Genomic DNA, 13143 nt, shown 5'->3' with positions numbered 1-13143 from the left:
ACTGAATGTAATTTAAACATGTGTCACTATTAATTTTGCCTTCAATGAGGAAAATGTTTTCTCATTTAGCTAAGCAACTATAGTAAGGTGTTACGTTTCTTCTAGCTTGTTTATTTGTTCCACAGGCCTAAGAGGGCATAAAGTTGTTGTACAGGGATTTACAGATATCAATACTTCACTCTGAACAGGCTAGTCTTAGGTGGGGTTTTCTTTCAACATAATATCTGTAAAAGGATCAAATGTAAACAATACATTTTAGATGAGATTAACTTAGTGGAAAGACCAGATGACCACAAACAGCCTGATATGAAAATGTAAACAGCTGAATATTGTATATATATATATACTAATGCTGATGAAATCCCTTATGTGATCTGACTGAAAATAACAGTCCTGCTTATATTTCTAGTATTTAGCTAGGAAGATAAGATGAGTTTTACAAAATAGCCTGGCTAAAATACTCATGCATTTATATGACAATATTTGATATCCTTTTAGCTCTTCTAAAACCACAGTTGTGGTTCCCTGTCCACCAGAAGGCGGCGTTCCATGCCTTCTGGCTTTATGGCAAATTTCACTGCTAGTAGCCTAAACAACAGAACCAAATATATATATATATATATATATATATGTGTGTGTGTGTGTGTGTGTGTGTGTGTATGTGTAGACACCAAATGCGTCCAAAATAGGACAGACATGAAATTTCTTATACTTCCGAAAATGTTGTCCAAAAAGACATGATTGGTCCTAAATATGTATTTTTTCTGATGTTAAATAAGACATGTTTGTCAGATGAAAATTCAGGCTGAAGGTTCCTTTTATGAAACATGAATATAATGACTATTATATTACTATATTATATTTATTATTATATTATTATCACGCACTGCAGCAGCCAGCGCTCAAACAAACAGCAGATGGCGCAGCAGGAACAATAACAAACTACTCAATGAAGGGAAAATGACGGACCGCACAATATAATTTAGTCTATATAATTTAGCCTTTTGAGAGAATTTAAAATTAATTATTAGGAACGCTACATAAATTTCTTATGTATGCTTGGAACAGTACCGCTATTTTGTAGTTGTGACGACGCGTTTATCTGACGTCACTTCCGGGCGCGGATTTTTGAAAACAACGAAAATATATTTGCGTTTTTCTTCTCGCCATAAAGCGGGTGAGTGATTTAACGGTTCTTTGCAACTGTTAAAATAAGATTTAATTAGTATTGTCAAAGTTTCAGTACTTAGAATTGAAGAAATAACAGGTTTAAAAATATCGCGCTAAAGCTAACAATAAGACAGCAACAACTGTATATTGTTTGTCTGCTAAACTGGATAGCATGGATATTATTACAGTATACCACGGGCAAATAATGCATAGCTGCATTGTTAGATTATTTTATATTGTAGTAGAGTTGATAATCGTAATAATATGTGAGCTGTCTAGTGTAGTAACGTTAACTGTCACTGTGTTGTTTGGATGATTTTGCAGCTCAGTATGGCATCCATCAGAGACTATAATGTGGTGGAGCAGTTCAACAGCAGACTGGAGGAGATCAGGGCCAAACTGCTGGATCAGGCCATGGGAGAGGCGCTCAATGACAGGATGGCAGAGCTCTGTCAGGAACACAGGCAGTACATGAAGTCTGTCTTGGGTAAGAGATGCACAGGATTGTTATTTAATGTTTGCTTACTATCAGGGTTTGAGTTGAATGTGCAGGTGTTCCTGTTTATATACATTTTAAAAAGATTACTTGTGGAATGGAAATTAAAGTAGGACATGTAAGGTTAAATGTCTGTCATTATAATCCAGCTAGGTGATATGGTGAAAAATTAATTATATTGTGGTATGTTTAACCTTTAAAATTTGCTCTGAAAACTTTGTTGTTGTTATTATTTAACTTTTAATTTATTTAATTATAGTTTTAATCAATTCTTTTGTATAGACCGCTTAAACTGATTAACAGAAACTTAATAGCCAAATAAAATGTGCATTAAAATCATGATGATATTCACAATTAAAGGGATAGTTCACCCAAAAATGAAAATTCTGTCATCATTTACTCACCGTCAAGTAGTTCCAAACCTGTATGAATTTCTTTGTTCAGCTGAACACAAAGGAAGATATTCTGAAGAATGTGGGAAACAGAGCAGTTCTGGGGCACCATTGACTTTCATAGTATTTTTTTCCTACTATGGAAGTCAATGGTGCCCCAAAACAGCCTGATTACAAACTTTCTTCAAAATATCTTCCTTTGTGTTCAACAGAACAAAGAAATTCATACAGGCTAACAACGATGATAAATGATGACAGGTTGTTTCTGCCCCAGGATTTAAAAAAAAAAAAAAAAGAACACAGTTGCTACTTTTTTATCTTATAATTCAGGTTTGTTTTTTTTTGTTCTTTCAGAATAGATACAAAGCGAGATACAATCTTGCAATTGTTTTTTTTTTTTTTTTCTGCTATGAAATAAAAAAAATTCAACTTCTAAATTTCAACTTCTTCTCACAATTCTGACTTTTGAGTTTGTTTCAAAATTCGGACTTTTCTGATAGTTTCGAAAATTGTGATGTAAACTCAGTATTGTGAGATAAATTCAGAGAAAAAAAGTTGAATTATGAGAAAAACATTTAGAATTGTTAGGGGAAAAAAAGTAAAAACTGAGATTAAAAAGTCTCAGTTACCTTTTTAATTCATTTAATATATGTATATAATTAATGTATTGCAATAAAAATGTATGTGAATATTTCAAGTTGCAAGTTATATATAATTTTTTTTTTTCCTTTCTTCTTTCTACATAGATACTTGTGTTAAGAAATGCAAGGAGGATGAAACAATTTTTGACATGATACAAACATACAAAGAAGGTGAGAAGCTGATTTGCACACTTGCTTGACATTTTGATAACAGCAATCTAATATTGTTTTGTCTGGATTTGTCAGTTAAATGACTGCCATGATATTTCCTTTCTTTTGTTATTAGATTTGAAAGAGAAAGCATCTTTACAGAAAGAGAAGAGCGCTGAACATCTTGAGGTTGTGTCGGAGATTGAAGACAAAGAGCATCACAAAGCGCTCTTATTCCAGAGAATCGAGAAGCTCAAGAAGGATCAGGCCAAAAACAGGGAACGTGTGTAATCCTTTCTTTTCTCTCATGCACCTTTATGTTAATGTGTAGTGGACTAAACTTAATGTAAGGGAGGTAGAGAGAGTGATCCGTTACAGATGAGTGAGTTTTGAAATCATTGCAAAGAAACACTCACAAGGATGATTCATTTGTGAAGCATTTACTCTAAATATTTCTGAATGAAATGCTGTATGTCCAGTAAACAAATAGTACGTGTTCTGTTTATTCATATTTGTTCATTAATTTTGCCATGTGAAGTCTTTTTTCTGCATATGACTGTTAGGTGACAGACACAATGTACAGGTTTATTATTGCTTTCTATCCAACCTGATGTTACTAATGTTTGTTTTATGCATTTTTATAGTGATTCAGTCACAAAATAAAGCCAACAAGGACAGACTGAAGAAGCTGAACAAATGTAAAGACATCTTTCAGAAGCACCTCAGTCTTGAGATCAGAAAAATCCAAGGTAAAGTCTTTGTGTTTAACTTTAACATACAGTGTGACTGAAGTATGAAGTGATTTTTTTTCTTCCCCTTTGATTTTGTATTAGATGCATCATTCAAATCGAGTGAGGTACAAACGTCTGAGACCACATTTAAAATCCGTGATTTTCTTTCATTTTAACCTTGAAATTAATAAAGTGTTGATTTGGCTCTTTTTCTAGGTCGGTAATCAAATGTAAGCAATTGAACTTTTCACTCAAATTGATGTTGATGATTATATAATTTAAAAATAAAAGCATTTTTGCTTGTGGTCTTAACTCGATTTATGATTTGCTTCTGTATCATCAACATCTATGTTTATTTTAAGGTGAGAATCTGCAGTTTGTCTTCAGGAACATCAGTCATAAAGATCCAGACATGGTCCATACCTTCCTCCTAAAGCTCGATGCAGAGGGCGTTTACCACAGTAAATACCCTTTTTTTTTATCTTTTGATCTGTTTGTTATCTTTGATTTTTGTAAAAACCAGTAGTTACCATAAAGAAATGAAGCATTTTGGATATTTTTGATTAGGCTCAGGCACTGCATGTTTTTTTTTTTTTTTTAAAGTTTCTTATTCTCACCAAGTCCACGTTTTTTTTTTTTTGATCAAAAATACAGTAAAAACAAACTGTTTTGCACTGCAATGTATTTTAAAATGTAATTTATTCCAGTGATGCAAAGCTGAATTTTCAGCATCATTACTTCAGTGTCACATGATCCTTCAGAAATCAGAAAGCATTTATTTGAAATAGAAATCTTTTGTAACATTATAAATGTCTTTACTGTACTTTTTTATCAATTTAATGCTTCCTTGCTGAATAAAACTATTATTATTATTATTATTATTATTATTATTTAAATCTTACTGACCACAAACCTTTGAACAGTAGTGTATGATGACTAACAGAACTAAAGTACTGAATACTGTGATCATATTTTCCCCTAAGTCATCTCCTGTGACCCTCCGCTGGAGAAAATGGCACATCTAGAGCGCAGACTGCAGGAGACCAACAACTTCTCTGCTTTCCTTGCTAACATCCGGAGAGAGTTTGTGGCACTTCACAGTGGTGCGAAGACCACCTGACTGACGAACAAAAGCTGATTTTTCATTTCAGATGCATTTGAAACAAACGGTCAGAGATCCAGACACCATATTTATAGGCATGATTAGCACATAGATTGAGCTTTTATTTACCTAAACCATCAGCAGTTACTTAATATGAAATATTTAATTGTTTCAGTTCTTTGTACATTCATTGATTTTGTAATTTTAAGTCATAAAATTAAAAAAGTCTTACAGTGCTTTGAAATTTCTTAGTTTTATACTACAGTGACTTAAATGTCTAAAACATTATGTAAATTTCGTTTTCATAATAAAGTTTTAATAATGGATCTAATTTGGAGGCTTCCTTTCATGAAAACAAAAACACAGAGAAATTGTGTATGGAATTTATGGGAATTTTTGTAGCAAATACATTTATGCTCTGCTCTAAAATATTTAATCGGCTAGAATCTGTAAAACTACGCAAGTCATATTAATTCATGATTTGTGAGTGAATTGTTCTTTGGAGTTTATGAATCATTTAAAAAGTCCTTTTTCCAGAAATTGCATGAAGTTTGTTTAACCCTACAGCACGAGTGAATCACGATTTGGTGGCGTCGAGGTCAGTGACCTTTTCCATCACATGCTCTTTTGAAGCTAAGCTTCAGAGGACTTCATCTCAGTGAAAACAGGCAGCTCTTCCACATACGTGGACGGGAAATGTCCTCTCTGTCCGTTCAGCTCACCGAACCACCAGCCCGTGTCGTCCTTCTGAAAGATATCCAGTACGTCTCCTGCCAGATTGAAGAGGGAGAGTCAACAGAAAGCAGGTGCTGAGGGATGATGCATTAAGATGAACTGCCATATTACCTTCATTAATGTTTAACTCATCCTCTCTTTCTGATTTGAAGCTGTATAAAGCCTTGCATCTGCTGAGTGAGTGGAATTCTGAGCCTGTTTAGGGAATTTAACACACACAAATGAAATCAGGAGTTTGTGTGTTAATAAAACGAAGGTAAACATGTTATGCTCGATGTTTACCTTTATCCTCTTCAGATTCAGACATGCTTCCGTTAAGCGGGCCGCTCTGTTGCTCGTCTGTGTTATTATGCGAGACATCGGTCATCTCAGTCGAGGGCTCTTCACTTGTCGTGTCAGGGCTTTGGTTGGTCAGTGCACTCTTATTGATCACAGCGCTCCTCATGGACTGACGTGATCTGAACGGAGTCTTTTTGATCCTCACCGGTCGAGAAAGCTGCACCACGCTGTGCTCGCAGTCCTGGAGCAAAACCAGAGAGAGAGTTTAAAAACTCATGCAACATATAGATGGGTTTTTTGTCTAAATTGGGCTTATTAAAATTGCAATACTGTCTCTCTCCACCCAGCAGCCTCAGGGAAATCCATATATTATAGTCAAAAAAGTGTAGGCTGTTTAAAAGGAACAGCATAAACAAAACATTATGCTAAACTAGTGATGACCTAGTTTCTCAATGAACTCTTATTACATCTTTTTCCCGTCCTGGATATATCAAGATTACATGAGTACATGATAGGATCAAATGAATCAGCCAAGATTTAAAGGAGTTTCTTTTGACACTAGAGACACTAACCATATTTAATTTTTTAAATTTATTTATTTTTAAAGAAATGTTTTATCAGTCCCCCTGCAGTACCAACAGACTTTTTTCTTCAGCGTTTATTTGTGTTATATTATATTTACTCCTAAAATGTTACTCCTAAATGTTTGAATTTAAAATCCATTCTGAAAATAATTTTACTAAAATAGAATGAATATAACTTGTTACTTCCAAATGTTTGCACTTAAAGTGCATACTGACAATAATTTTACTAAAATCAAATAAAAGGTTTGCACTTAAAATGCATGCTGTTAACAACTTGACCAAAAAAAAAAAAAAGTGATATTCCCAGAAGTTCATACTTTAAATGCATGCTGGTAATAATTTTATTAAAATAAAACATGCTTCTAGTACTAAATAAGTGATTTTTCAGCAAGCTCACCTTTTCTTTCCATTTAGTGATGTTGTCACTGAATCGATGTCTAGATTTTGGTTTGCCCTCTATCTCCGCCAGACTGTGAGTCAGTTTGCAATGCGTCGCCTCCAAAAGGTCCAGTTTGAGGATGGTCTACAGAGAGAGAGAGCAGTCAATGTACAGTTTGTAAAAACGTTTTTATTAATACCTTTACTTGTTTAAATATACAGGGATTGAATGAATGAATTTTTCATTTTCATTTTTTGACAAATTTGAAGTAAAGCAAAGTTATGATTAATATTCAACAGACCTCATCCAGTAACTGTTCCGTTTCCTCCAGGTTTTTTTGATTGGAGAAGTTTGGCTGTTCTGTATATACTTTCACCATTTTCTCTAGACCTGAAATCCAGATTTATGTGTCAGTGTTGAGCTAAATGTCATATAATGAACAATACAAACAGGACAGAACCACCCAATAAGATCTCTGAGGAATAAACCAGTTCTGTTCAAAGGGGGTCATATCATACTTTTTTTAAATTCAGTTCCCTGAGGTCTAACTGAACTTCCTACAGTTTTCATCTGAGTAGTTCTTCTGGTATTTAGGAATAACAGTATCTGTCCTGTTTCTTCCTTTTTATCTAAATGTGCCCTGACAGGCAGATTTCTGGACACCAATAGGTGCCTTTGACATGTTCCTTCAACTTAAAGGTTGAATGAAAATGTGATTAGTCATGATATGACCCTTTTAAATCACATACGCTCAGCTCTGAATCACAGTATCTACAAGATCCAAACCTTCTCTGTCACTTTTTATTTTCGTGATGCAGTCCTCCAGACGCTGAAGTTTGGTCCTGATGGCATCTTTCCTTCTGTCTTTTCCCATGACTGTTTTTCCTTCTTCCTCCTGCATAAACGCACACACAAACAGCAACCCATTTCATATCAATTCTGCAACACAAATTTGTGTTGTAAACTCAAAGACTTACAAAGTAGTCAGCCATGAGAAATTCAGCTTTGCTTTCGTCTGCTGTAGCGCTGACGTCCTCGACCAGCGACTGAATGTCCTTCTCCACATCAACTTTGCGTACGGCCTGCTCGATCTGTTTATGACTCTGTTAGCAAAAACATTCAGCTAATGCAAATCAGTTTAATCGCTTCAAGAAATGAAAAAAATAAAAAACATCATTGCTAGGTTTAAATGCATCTTCACTTGAGCTGTTTTTTTGGGGGGTTTTTTCACATTAAATTGAAAATACTTAAAATGTTGACTTAAAGTTGAATTTGAATTAAGGTGTGTTGCAGAAAATTCTTTAAGATTTCAAGGGGAAAGAAATTTGTCAGTGTAGCTTTTATTTTATGAATAGACACACACACACACACACATATATATATATATATATATATATATATAAATACAATTATTAATATAATATTAATATATAGTAGAATACATTAAAATACATAAATTGTATTATATTTATTGAATTAACTTTATTTAACTCTTAATTATACACTCTTAAAAATAAAGATTCTTTATTGGCTGCAATGGTTCCACAAAGAACCTTTACCATCCATTGACTCTTTTCATTCCACAAAAGGTTCTGTAGATTATTAAAATGTTCTTCACACTAAAAAAAATGGTTCTTTTAAGAACTATTCACTGAAAGGTTCTTTGTGGAACCAAAACTGGTTCTTATATGCATGGCATCGCTGTGAAAACCCTGTTTGGAAGAGTGTACAACACCATGGTTAAGGAGCAGGTTAATTTCCACAATACTTAAATTTGCTCTAAAGCCTTCAAAACTCAAAATATTAAAGAATTAAAACCATTTTAATTTAATAATTTTAATAATAATATAGAATTAGAATTTATTTAAATATTTATTCAAATAGATAATATTGAATCCAAATATTTATTTATCTTTATGAAAATATAAAAAATTAAGTGTGGACCTTTTGTGGTTCTGTAAGCTAAATTATTGTTATTAATATAATATAATAATTGTTTTAAAAAAAAAATTTATGTATTGAAAGAATTCTATTTTAATTCATTTGTGGCCATTTAAACTCAAATTCACACTTGCAAATTCAAAGGGAGCATCTAAATATCTGAATTTTTCCCAACACTGGTGAATCTGTTACAGTTACTTTCAGTGTTTGAAGGGTTCAGTTACTCACGTGAATGACGGTCTGTGCGTAGACAGTCATGAAGAGACTGTACTTGTCTAGGGTGTTGGACAGAGTCTCTATTCTTTGCTTCTCAAGCTCCTGAACAATCTGAAATGCAGAACCGAATCAGTCAAAATGCAATGGATTTCAGAGAAGTTGAAAATGTAAAGATGCGGAAATCAGCCGGAACCTGATAGCAGGTTTTCAGCGTGTTCTCCAGCTTCAGTCGGATGTGGTGACCCTCCATGTTGGTGTTAAAATATTCCTCATCAACTCTGACCTGAAGCTCTGCTGATTTAGTCAATCTGTTCAACATCTAGATGAAAATAATGTCACAATATCTGATGTCACAAACATACCTGTAAATTGCTTTTCCCTACAGCCAATTAACCATCATATTTACCTTCTGTTTTTCCTTCTCTGTACTGATTTGTTTATTTTTCTCCACAAAGCTGAAGAGAGCCTCATGTTCTCTTGTCAAACCAATCAGCTTCTTTTTCAGCTGTAAAAACACATTTCTGCTCAAAATGTATCCTGCTCATGGCAAAACAAGATGCAAAAGTACTTTTGAATCCCACATTAATATAGGTTTGTCCAGTCAAATCTTTCAGAATTAGATAAACATACTTCTAGCTGTACCTTTTCTTACCTTAACTTGTTCACTCCAGTTTGTAAGAACAAGCTTTCCGGACTTTTCAACAGCGTTGTCAAGCTGTGAACATACGAGACTTACTGTAGTGTAAACATGCTGCTGTAAATCTTAATATAAATATATGCATAAACATTAAAGAAGTAGTTCACCCAGAAATTAAAATGTACCAATGGATCCTCTGCAGTGAATGGGTGCCGTCAGAATGAGAGTTCAAACAGCTGATAAAAACATCTCAATAATCCACTCCAGTCCATCAATTAATGTGTTGTTAAGAGAAAAGCTGCGTGTTTGTAGGAAAAAAATCCGTCATGAAGATGTTTTCAACAATATCCATATCCAGTGAAAAAGTCATCTTGTCTGAATCAGGAGAGAAATATGAACAGTTCAAGCACTGTTTACAAGTGAAAACAGTCCAAAACAAATGTGACCCTGGACCACAAAACCAGTCTTAAGTGTCAATTTTTTGAAATTGAGATTTATAAATCATCTGAAAGCTGAATAAATAAGCTTTCCATTGATGTATGGTTTGTTAGGATCGGACAATATTTGGCTGAGATTCAACTATTTGAAAATCTGGAATCTGAGGGTGCAAAAAAAATCAAGATATTGAGAAAATCGCCTTAAAATTTGTCCAAATGAAGTTCTTAGCAATGCATATTACTAATCAAAAACGATGTTTTGATATATTTACAGTAGTAAATTTACAAGATATCTTTATGGAATATGATCTTTACTTAATATACTAATGTTTTTTGGCATAAAAGAAAAATCTATAATTTTGACCCATACAATGTATTTTTGGCTATTGCTACAAATATACCCCAGCAACTTAAGACTGGTTTTGTGCTACAGGGTCACATGTGTGGGTGGATTTTGATGTGAAAGGACAACAGGACTTGGACGTCTCATTGGAGGAAGTGTTATTATGAACTTAAAGTTAAATTTAAATGCCTTAAAGATGGATTTTTATTTAAATTTTTTACAAACATGCAGCTTTTCATTAACTGATGGACTGGAGTGGTGTGGATTATTGAGATGTTTTTATCAGCTGTTTGGACTCTCATTCTGACGGCACCCATTCACTGCAGAGGATCCATTGCTGAGACAGTGATGTAATGCTGCCTTTCTCCAAAACTGTTCTGATGAAGGAACAAACATCTTGGATGGCCTGAGGGTGAGTACATTATCATTTTTGGATGGGCTATTCCTGTAAGTAACATACCGGTCTTTTTCTTTTCCCGTGTTCATCTAGGATTTGACGGATTTCCTGAATAGCATCTTGGCTGAGAGCATTTCCCAGTATTCTGAAAGAATAAGCCTGATATAAATACACAGCAACCCACATGAATAATAAAAAGAGGCTGATCCAGTGTGGTGTCGTACCGGTGGGCATCTGCTGAGGCATACATTTCATCTGATATGAAGGACCACGCATGATATGTGGAGCTTTGAAAAGGAAAAACTGTCAATGAGTTTGCAATGCAAGTGCATTAAATATTAACCTGCACTGCTGACACGCTCAACATGACGTGCAAAATTTTGTCTTATTTTCCAGTTACACCATATAAAAAGCTACGTGAAAAGCAACAATATATAAGATACTAAGTAGTTTTTAGAAAATTTATTTTTAATATGAGTGTATTTTGTCTTGCACTTGTTTTTAACTTCTTTATACTTAAAACAAGTGGAAAAAATGTCAGTGCATTAAGACAAAATACACTCATATTAAAAATATGAGAAGATCTAATAACTTCTGATTTGTTGCTTTACAAGTCAATTCAGCTTGTTTAGATAGATGCGGTCACTCACTTGTCACACATCTCTTTTGAGACTTTAAGAAGTTTCCCCGCGATCTTCTGAAGTCCTTTTGAATAGTTGATCTCCAGTTCAGATCTAAATTCACAGAAAACAACGTCTGTTGTATTAGTCATGCTTGTTTGCTCAGGTCAGTGAGATTCTGCCCTGAACATTTCAAGGATTTCAGGGTTTTGGAGAACTACTGTATTCTTTTCCATTGCATTTTCTTCTCTTGAGAATAGAAAGTCGAGTATCTTCAGTGTCTTAGAGGTCAAGTACTACAACAACCTCAAGAGAAGAAGAGCAGAGATCATATGTTACCTTTGCTGAAAGACGGCCAAGAGCTCTTTGCAGAAAAACTCGCCATTCTTAGAGATTCTCTTCAGATCCTGATACAGCAGATTATACTGAAACACAATATACAGCCTAATTAAACAACAAACTCTGTCTATTATTATAGCATTCTATTGATCAAGAGATAGCAATGCCCTAGCAAGCAAGCAGAAGACCATAGTAACCACTATTGCATCTAGCATCTAGAAATCAATCGGTCAATCTGCCTTGCCTCTCTGTCTAAACTTTCCAACTTTCAGATGGATTTTTAAAACTTTTTGGTGGACATTTCAAGCAAGCTTTGTCAAGTTGACAGCAAAGTCCAGACAAACTTAACTCTTCTAGTTAATAATAAGCAATTCTTCTGCCAAGTGTTTTATGGAGTGATATTGTGAAGCAGATATCAGCACATCTGTACACCATTATGCTCTACAACAGATGTCAAGTTAATAGTTGAATATATATGTTTTAACAGTAGAGTTAAGAGAATGAAACGGCTCTGGACTCACAGTACAGCTGCTCAGCGGGTCCTTCATCTTCACACTGGTCGTTCTTTAACTCTTCAGATCAAACTTTGACCCTGTCCGTTCCTGAAGAATGCATGCGGAAATCACCTGTGTGCCTGTGCAAGATTACGGCATCATTAACCCTCCATAAAACCAGAGGAGTGGCGGAATGCAGCTTCAGTCTTTGCTATAGCAATCAATCTTTCACTTTTGTCAGCTGGTTTAATATGTCTTGATGTTGCCAGCAGACAGTACTATAATAAACAACCATTCAAAAGTCTTGAAACATCCCCCACATTTCAGAATAATAGTTAATCAATAAAACATGAAATAACAAAAATCAAAACATTGATGCCACTGAATAATCATTTTGGCTTGCTTTCAGTAAACATGTTTTAAAGGAGTAGTTCACCAAAAATGAACATTTGCCAAAAATGTTCTCACTCTGAGGTCATCCAAGTTGCAGATGAGTTTGTTTCTTCATCAGAACAGCTTTGGAGAAATGTAGCATTACATCACTTGCTCAACGACCTCTACAGTGAATGGGTGCCGTCAGAATAAACAGCTGATAAAAACTGCTCCAGTCCATCTCCAGTCCATCAGTTGATGTCTTGTGAAGTGAAAAGCTTCATAAGTAAATTTTCTTTGTTTGGTTAGCTATTCCTTTAAAAGAATTTTAAAGGAATCCTAGATAATGATATAGAGACCGAAATTGCCATAAAATGATTTACATTTATACATTTTGAGCTTTGATTTTTCTGTAGGTTCCAGCTCTGGACAATCAAAAAAATTAGTTTTCTCTAGTCTTTGTCAAAATTTTGTAAAGAAACTCATTAAAATGTATTACAATGTATGACTTTTTAAAGAATGCTGGACTCTGGTCAGTTCAACTGACTCAGTTGTTGAGTTCTGTGGTGAAATATTTGCATAATGACGCTGAACTGCAAACAGTCAAATTGCAATAATGATTGATTTGAAGGGTTAAACATCTGAATTCATTATCACACTTAAAAAAAACTAGGTATTTATGCTGTGA

The 13143-nt window shown here is 34.3% G+C and overlaps 2 protein-coding genes across 2 annotated transcripts; one reads left to right on the top strand and one right to left on the bottom strand.

The window, feature by feature from the left end:
* The first annotated feature begins 1083 nt into the window (after positions 1 to 1083).
* Positions 1084 to 4913, top strand: spc25 (SPC25 component of NDC80 kinetochore complex). Its single transcript, XM_058786119.1, has 7 exons — positions 1084 to 1177; positions 1495 to 1657; positions 2805 to 2870; positions 2986 to 3132; positions 3494 to 3598; positions 3943 to 4041; positions 4564 to 4913. Exons 2-7 carry the CDS (start codon positions 1501 to 1503, stop codon positions 4698 to 4700), a joined length of 711 nt encoding a protein of 236 aa, XP_058642102.1. The 5' UTR covers positions 1084 to 1177; positions 1495 to 1500; the 3' UTR covers positions 4701 to 4913.
* Positions 4914 to 5051: 138 nt separating this feature from the next.
* On the bottom strand, positions 5052 to 12239 carry nostrin (nitric oxide synthase trafficking). The gene is made up of 16 exons (XM_058786118.1): positions 12111 to 12239; positions 11590 to 11675; positions 11281 to 11364; positions 10855 to 10917; positions 10694 to 10775; positions 9469 to 9531; positions 9223 to 9321; positions 9010 to 9135; positions 8829 to 8927; positions 7637 to 7762; positions 7446 to 7554; positions 6961 to 7049; positions 6678 to 6803; positions 5700 to 5937; positions 5529 to 5612; positions 5052 to 5452 (listed from the first exon to the last, which is right to left on the bottom strand). The coding sequence occupies exons 1-16, from the start codon at positions 12135 to 12137 to the stop codon at positions 5316 to 5318; spliced, it is 1638 nt and encodes a 545-aa protein (XP_058642101.1). The 5' UTR covers positions 12138 to 12239; the 3' UTR covers positions 5052 to 5315.
* Between the last annotated feature and the right edge of the window lie 904 nt (positions 12240 to 13143).

The sequence above is a fragment of the Onychostoma macrolepis genome, chromosome 09 (assembly GCF_012432095.1).
Source record: "Onychostoma macrolepis isolate SWU-2019 chromosome 09, ASM1243209v1, whole genome shotgun sequence".
Classification (NCBI taxonomy): domain Eukaryota; kingdom Metazoa; phylum Chordata; class Actinopteri; order Cypriniformes; family Cyprinidae; genus Onychostoma; species Onychostoma macrolepis.
This window is presented reverse-complemented; position numbering and strand designations above follow the sequence as displayed.

What these genes read in the sequence shown, in the direction of transcription:
- spc25 (XM_058786119.1), top strand. Translation starts at nt 1,501, where the DNA reads ATGGCATCCATCAGAGACTATAATGTGGTGGAGCAGTTCAACAGCAGA. An exon ending in GTACATGAAGTCTGTCTTGG is followed by an intron (nt 1,658 to 2,804) that starts GTAAGAGATGCA and finishes CTTTCTACATAG; the next exon opens with ATACTTGTGTTAAGAAATGC. An exon ending in GATACAAACATACAAAGAAG is followed by an intron (nt 2,871 to 2,985) that starts GTGAGAAGCTGA and finishes TTTTGTTATTAG; the next exon opens with ATTTGAAAGAGAAAGCATCT.
- nostrin (XM_058786118.1), bottom strand. Translation starts at nt 12,137, where the DNA reads ATGAAGGACCCGCTGAGCAGCTGTACT. An exon ending in ACGGGAAAAGAAAAAGACCG is followed by an intron (nt 9,532 to 10,693) that starts GTATGTTACTTA and finishes GTATGTTCACAG; the next exon opens with CTTGACAACGCTGTTGAAAA. An exon ending in TGAGTTAAACATTAATGAAG is followed by an intron (nt 5,453 to 5,528) that starts GTAATATGGCAG and finishes TCAATCTGGCAG; the next exon opens with GAGACGTACTGGATATCTTT.